This window comes from Pipistrellus kuhlii, unplaced genomic scaffold, assembly GCF_014108245.1.
Source record: "Pipistrellus kuhlii isolate mPipKuh1 unplaced genomic scaffold, mPipKuh1.p scaffold_m20_p_3, whole genome shotgun sequence".
Classification (NCBI taxonomy): domain Eukaryota; kingdom Metazoa; phylum Chordata; class Mammalia; order Chiroptera; family Vespertilionidae; genus Pipistrellus; species Pipistrellus kuhlii.
Genome location: NW_023425529.1, coordinates 52593479 through 52601110, shown reverse-complemented (window position 1 = coordinate 52601110; position 7632 = coordinate 52593479). Strand labels below are relative to the sequence as shown.

The 7632-nt window shown below is 31.2% G+C and overlaps 1 protein-coding gene across 11 annotated transcripts in view; it reads right to left on the bottom strand.

Moving 5' to 3' along the window:
• Window positions 1-269: 269 nt before the first annotated feature.
• USP15 (ubiquitin specific peptidase 15) overlaps window positions 270-7632 on the bottom strand; it is a 116899-nt gene continuing 109536 nt past the window's right edge. For 10 of the 11 annotated variants that reach the window (XM_036455027.2, XM_036455028.2, XM_036455031.2 and 7 more), the window contains 2 exons: window positions 5531-5619; window positions 270-2245 (listed from right to left, as the gene is read on the bottom strand). In XM_036455027.2, the coding sequence (XP_036310920.1) occupies window positions 2063-2245; window positions 5531-5619 (272 nt within the window). In that variant the 3' untranslated portion in view covers window positions 270-2062. The remainder of the gene's footprint in view (window positions 2246-5530; window positions 5620-7632) is intronic. The other variant, XR_004990913.2, reaches the window with a different exon arrangement.

Genomic DNA, 7632 nt, shown 5'->3' with positions numbered 1-7632 from the left:
CAAGCTTTGTAACTGAAAGGTTATTTGTTTACTCTCAGGACTCTAGAAGTGATTAACAGGAACACAAACACTGGCTTAATGAATGTTTACATTTAAAAAATCAACTTAAAACATGCCTTTAAACAGTAGGATACACTTTGCTCTGACGTGCTTTGCTTTCCATCTTTAACTATATGGTAACTATGAAGTCCAGCATATAATCAGTCATCTACCCATAAAATAGGGGATTTTTTAATCAAAAGATTCAAAGTAAGAAATAAAAGACTAAATAAGGCCTTGAATAGCTTTATTGAAATCTGTATAAATAAACATGCACATTTCAAATGTAAACTCAAGTGAACTCAAGTGCAGACAAAATTTTAACCTCTGTCATGCAGGAGGTTAGTTTACATTAAAAAAAAGGAAAAAAAAAAAGAAGAAAAAAAAAAAAAAAGAAAAAAGAAAAAAGAAACCAAAAACACCCCCTTTACCCCCAAAAAATAAAAAATAAAAAACAAAACAAAAAAACAAAGCAGCTTTTAAAATACCAGGATGTAAAACCAGCTTTAATATCAAGGTATAAAGCAAAGCCATGATCAACATACCTCATTTATTTTTCCTGGTCAAATGCATTTCTTAAAACTTTTAAATGCTAACATAAATAAATAATTTACCAAAATGTGCACTCACAGAGTGAACTTTTATTTACAATACACAATTTATAATCTATTGTATCTGATTAGTTCAAGTGAAGAACATTATACTTTTTGCTTTAATAACAGTAGGACACAAAGCAATTTCTCAGGTAGTAGATTTGTGAAAAGTGCCCCAGCATTTAGATTTTCTGTTAAAGGCAGTATTGTATGCCAATTTACAATACATTCTTTTCAACTAGATCAAAGGGAAAGCAGCAAATTAAAAATGTTTCAAATGTTCAAACATATTTTTGGCATCCTGGATCCTTAAATGTGGTGAACTGAAATCAAATTCATGATTTGTATGCTTTATATATTGTATAGGTTCTGACTCTGGAACATGCAAATGCCAATTCTTTTATATCAAATTACCTTCTGAGAAAAGCTGTAAGGCTATGGTGAATTCCATCAGGAACACACAAAGAAAGTTAACAGACCTACCTTTAAAGCCAATTGTCCAATAATGATTTAAAGGCCAGTATATGAAAAAAATTTCTCATCCTAAGCTTGGTGTAATTATTACTATGGATAGAGAATACTATCAAGTCTGTTCTTATATTACAATAATTGGGAGAGCTAAAAGTTGCCAAATTACCAAAATATGGGGTAGAGAAAAACAGACAGCAAAAATTTTAATTTGGGACCAATACCAGATTAAAAATATGCATTTTAATACTAAGCAAGTAAAAAATAATTTGAATGTCTAAGGAATAGATCCCAATAGCTGTAAAAAACACTGAACAATGACTTCAGATGGAGCATGAAATTTAGAACCTGTTTCCACAGTAGCAGTAAGATGATTTTAATGATACTACAAAAGGAATTAACTTTTTCAATATTGTTTCTTTTATCATGATTTGGTTTTTTAATAGGCCCACACTGATTACCAGGGACAGTTTGAAAATTTGGTTTTCCAAGGATACTACTGCAGCATTTATTCCACATTGATACTGCATGTGGCAGCCTAATGCACATGAACTAGATTATTCAAAAACTAAGTTCAGCCATAGTTTTCTTGCAGTATTATTAGAGCAAAAAATGACCAACATCCACAAATTTAACATTTGTCATCAATTAACTCACATCCAAAAAATTAAAGAAAACATAATTCATCAAAACAGCAGCAAACTTAAAAGGGATTTATTTGTGATTTCCTATATATATATTTAGCTTGTAAATACAAGACTGTAAATGTATTGAGACAATTTTTGTTAAAGTTTTCATTGTGTTTCACTTCAAGTACTGCACAAGTTAAAATCTGATAAAGGATTTACATTCGGTTATCTGAAACTCCCCATCTCAGATGTTCGTTTAATGTGGTGGATAACTTCATTTCAATTGATACCACCAGCAAGAAAGTCTCTCTTTTATGGCTTCTAGGACTTTCATTAGTTAGTGTGCATACAATTTTCGTTTTCTATATCATTGTCATTATCATTGCTATCTTCGTCACTTTCTAACGGGATGCCTGCGGCAGCTGAAGCACCTTTAGTTTCTCGGTCAAGAGGGAAAAACCCGGTTCCGCTGAAAGTGTCTTGCCTCTGGTAGAAGAGTACGTATGCTGCTTTGGACTGTTAAAACAAGCAAAGGCTGTTAAAATGGTCATGCTTCTCAAAGGTCACATTACAGATAGTAGGAGTTTTTACCTGGCAGCCAGTTTTGGTGATAGGGCATACATCAAATATAAAAATTTTACACACAAGTCACATGGAAGTTACCAAAATTGATTAAATATAAGATTACTTCTACTTATAAAAATAGAATGGTCACTGGAATTTTAACCTTTTTATTCTCTTCTAAGTTAGTTGGACAGGTGAATAAATGCAACAATATAACAGATTAACCTAGTTACTCTAACATGGAAGAGAATTCTATGCTTTCTTTCCTCCTGTCTCTAAGGAGCTTTTTTCTAATACTAATCACATCATTCCATGTTTGCGGTAGAGTCCAATTTCTGTCTTAAGGCTATTGTTCCATCAACCATCACTGTGTATCCTGAAGGAGTCCTTACTTATTGAACTTCTTGACATTAAAATCTTCCTCAGTCAGAATGGTAGTTTAATGTTTATCATTTACTTTCCTGCACACTCAATTCACTATGACCTAAGTGCTGCCCCAAATATTTTAATGCAATAGTTTTTACTTGGGTCAATAGCCTCCTATAAACAAATTAAATAAGTGCCTTTTTTAGTTCTTTTAGTCAATCTCTCTGTAGCATTTTATGCTCTACTACTACTCTTCCCTGCATATAGCCATTTTTAGCTTCTGTGATAAAACTTAGATTTTCTATCTTTATGGTTTCTTTTGACTTTTCTGTGGGCTCATTAAATCCTGTCCTTTAAAAGAAATTACGTTCTGTCCTAAGCCCATCACTCTTTCTCAATCTGTATCTTGTCACTAGGTGGTGACTCATTTAACATATGGCTTCAACTGCTACCTAAGACCCACAACTCAAGCTTACAACTTAAGCCAGTTCTTACCCCTGAACTCTAATCCAATTAGTCCAAATACCTAAGGAGTATTCCACATAGCAATCATACAGGCACCTCAAACTTCAATGAAAATTTTCTTTCTTTAGTTCCTATTTTGGCAAATTGTAATTTTTTCCTCTTTGCACCTCTATTCTGTACTTGTATCTTCATTTATATCTAATCTTAATAAAATTCTTTTAACTCTATCTGGTAAATCTTGTAATTCCATTCTGCCTTTATCTATACACTTACTACCACTAAAGTTGACATACACTATTATATTAGTTTCAGGTGGACAATATAGTAGATTTAGAAGCTTTTACTGCTTAAATTACATGACAGCTTCTCTTCTGCTGGAGGCAGAATATGGCCTTTCTGCTTTTCTCAGTGCCTTTCAATCTATCTTCTATGTTCTCAGACAGATGTTAAAATGCAAATTTAATAATGTCCTATTACTTAACAATCACCTAATGCTTCCCACAGCCTTAAAAATAAATAAATAAATAAAGGTCTAAATAAAAGAAAGTCACCCGTCTTAATCCGAGTTCCAAATTTAACTAAATTTTGCCCCATATCCCTAACAAAAATATTTTCTTTCAATAATCTGAATTATTTGCTGTTTCCCTAAATGTCATGTTCTGTCATGCTTCCTTACTTTTGTAGGTACTGTTCTTTTTGCATAGAATACTTTGTTTCTTTTGTCTAATTTACTCATATGTATTTGCAGATTCAGGTTAAACACTACTTTCTCTAGGCCAATTTCCCTGCAGTGGTTCTGTCTCCTTTAACCCCAAAACACATAAGACAGCTGCCTCCTTAAATATTTATTTGAAGGCAAGATCAGAGCAGTGTTGTCAAAAAGACTTTAAAAAAGGATGTAAGCTATTTCAGGATTGAAAAGTGAGAGGTAAGACTTGAAATTAGAGGTCTAAATATGAACAGAAAGTATAGTCAATTTAAGCATATACACATTTTAAAAAATATTAGAGTTCAAGTCTGTTCTCTATTATAGCTATAAGAAATTGTACACAATTTATATGTATATACATATATTACATATATAAAAAACAAAACATTTGTTTTAGATAAGCAACAGTACATAATTTATATGTATACACATATAGTACATATACATAAAAATAAAACATTTGTAGGGAAACAACTCAAAATTATGTCTCACCTGTTCATCCAATCACAGGTTAAGACCATGTCAAATAAATGGGCCCAGAATTTTATTAATTTACAAAGTTGAATAATTTAGGTTGAAGAATTTTAAAGTATTATACACTAGAACAAATGCTAGTCTCTGCTATCAAGAAATATATAATTTAAACTTAGAAAAAATGGTAAAGCAGTCAGCACTTTACACATCAACAGAAAACTTCTGTATAGAAAATATCACATGAGTAAATACTATATTTCTCAATCTTTGTAATATTGTGATCAATAAATAAAACTTATAGAAAGGCAAAATTCATAGAAAAATAAGCTTTTATCAAGCAAATCTTAACTTTCTTCTTAGAATATACAAGTTATCTTTTTATCAGTCAGTATCTGCTCTGATGGGAAGCAAAACAAATCCAATATTTGGCTCTGGCTGTAACTGATAAACTGATGCAAATGTGTCTAGATGTAGCTTCCTAATTTTTCTGCTATTTAGAAAATATTAAAGTAACAAATACATGGTTAATTTAAAAAATATATATAAAATTTCTTTTACCTAATTATGTAATTTTGAGTTGAACTGTCATAAAGGATAAGATTTTACCTTTAAAATCATAAGTATAGTAAGGCCCTTAAAGGACTTTTCCCCCCTACTTTAACATTCTGACTTTAAGTAGTCTAGAAATGTCTGAGCCTATTTTCTAAAGAAAATTTTTTATTATAAAAAGAAGTTATTGCCGAAACCGGTTTGGCTCAGTGGGTAGAGCGTTGGCCCGCGGACTGAAAGGTCCCAGGTTTGATTCCGGTCAAGGTCATGTACATTGGTTGCGGGCACATTCCCAGTGTGGGGTGTGCAGGAGGCAGCTGGTCGGTGTTTATCTCTCATAGATGTTTCTAACTCTCTATGCCTTTCCCTTCCTCTTTGTAAAAAAAAAATCAATAAAATATATATATATTTTTAAAGTTATTATTTTCCTTAGAAAACTCCAATTTTCATGTTGAAAACTACCAGGAAAATTTTCACGTTGCAATGTGTACTTTTAAATTTGTTAGTGGGCAAATTTAGAAAACAAATTTTCACTTAGGGGACAATTTTACATTTCTTTAAATCAGAGAAGTCTCTCTTAGCTATTAGAATTGCTAGAAGACAGACTACAGTATCCCACGGGCCTTTTAAAACAGTGGTTTTCTTGATTTTCAGAAAATAAAAGACATACTTACCACAATCTGGTCTTCAGATGCAGTTGAGACACTACTGTCATCAAAGTAGTACCATTTTCCATCATCTTTATTTTTTGCAAAAGCAGTATCTAATGAAAAAACATAAGCACTTCTATAACTGAAATGATATATGGTTTCCTGGGGGGAATCATTAAAACTTTAAAGTCATATGAGTGAGGAACAGCTATTAAAATCATATGATAATCATCTATGTAAGGCCTGTTATACATTTAACTGATTTCATTGATTAAAAGTTTTTAGAATAATTTCCTAAAATCTACATGCCTATGATACTTTCCATAAGGTGAATTTATGACTTTTTTCATCTTAAGGACAAACAGATTTATTATTTTTTAAAAATTCACAGAGTAACAATACTAATGATAAAAAATGGTAATTAGCACTTATCATGTACCAGGCAGTGTGGCATGCACCTTTTATTCATTATTCATAAAGAAAGCATTGCCATTATTATTGTTTCAATTTCAGAGACGGAGAAAGGAAGACATCTTGCCCAACAGTGTAGCTGTTAGGTAGCAGAGTTAGGATTCAAAGCCGGGTCTGTCTCTGTTTTCAAAGTTTGAAACTTTAACTATAATTGAAATTTTCTATGACAAAATTTTCCAATAATATTATACTAGCCCACTAATTTATAGTGGTTTTTACACTAGAATAATTTTCATTCTTTAATAAAAGAGCAAGCGAAAGGTAAAAAATAACTAATTTGCACAAGTTTCAAAGTTTTGCTTCATTTTGAAGTTAAAAAAATTACCCCCTTTCCCATTCCATGTTTTGTATAAATTACTTAATAAATGAGGAAACAAAGTTGCAAAATGTCCTGAAGACAGTTATTTACTGTCATAACATCTAAAAAGTGACACTTTATAGGCCACAACTTCTAAATAATTCTGCCATCACAAAACAAATGCATTGTTCTTCTAAGTGCAGCCTAATGTGGGCCATAAATTTGTCAATCTGAATTTACTACTGCTACCCTCAGAATGAAAAGAAACATTGTTAGGCTCAATAGAAAGACAAAAATCTAACAATATGGTTTATAAGAGAGACAAATCCTACAAAAAGGCACACAGAGTTTTCAAATTAAATGATGGAAAGCTAGATTAACTTTTATAATTCTGAGAAAAACAAAAGAACCTCAAATCCCGGTAAAAGAAACAAAAGATAAAGTAGAGCTATCCATTATAAACATAAATACTATTAATAATGTAAAACAACACTCAGTAGAAGTCCCAACAAATTCCTCTCAAAAACAGAAAAAACATAAAAAAATGACCAGAAATAGTAATAATTTGAATACATTTGGTAAGCATAAATTATTAGAGAAGAACTCTATGTTTGGATAGAAAAATACCTATTTTTCAAGCACATAAACATTTAGGAACAGATCATTTATTAAGCCACATCAAAGCCTTAGTAAACCCTCCTATGGATTAATATAATACAGACAATGCCTGTAACAAAATAAAATTCAAAACAAAATAAGAGTTTTATAAAAACCATGTATTTAAAAAACATATAGCTGAAAATATGACATTCCAGACTTAATGGGATACAGATAAAAGCAGTATTAAAAGGGAAATTTAGAACTTTTATTATAGCCTTCAAGGGGGGAGGAGTGCAGGGGAAATGAAAAGCCAAACGCATTCAACTCAAAAAGCTGGAAAAGAACAACAGAGTAAACCCAAAGTAACAAGAAAAATGTACCAAAAGGAAGAGAAGAAATCAATACGATAAACACATACATGTAATAGATAGGAAAATTTAATAAACTGTAAAGCTAATTCTTTGAACAGAGTAGTAATAAGACAGATTTGAGAAGACCAATTAAAAAAAGAAAAAAAAGACAAAGAAAAAAAGAATAAGAGTTATACACAACTCTTCTCAAATAAATTAGAAAACATAGAGAGGTAAAAATATGATACATGTAAACTATGAGTGTTTAGGAGCAATATTTTTGGAAAAATAGAAAATGCCACAATGTGCACTTTTTGGAAAAAGAAAACTAAATAGACTTCACAAAGCATGGCAAAAATAAAAAATTTAAGGCTATAAAGCCCAGGTTAGAGAATTTTTACAGGTTA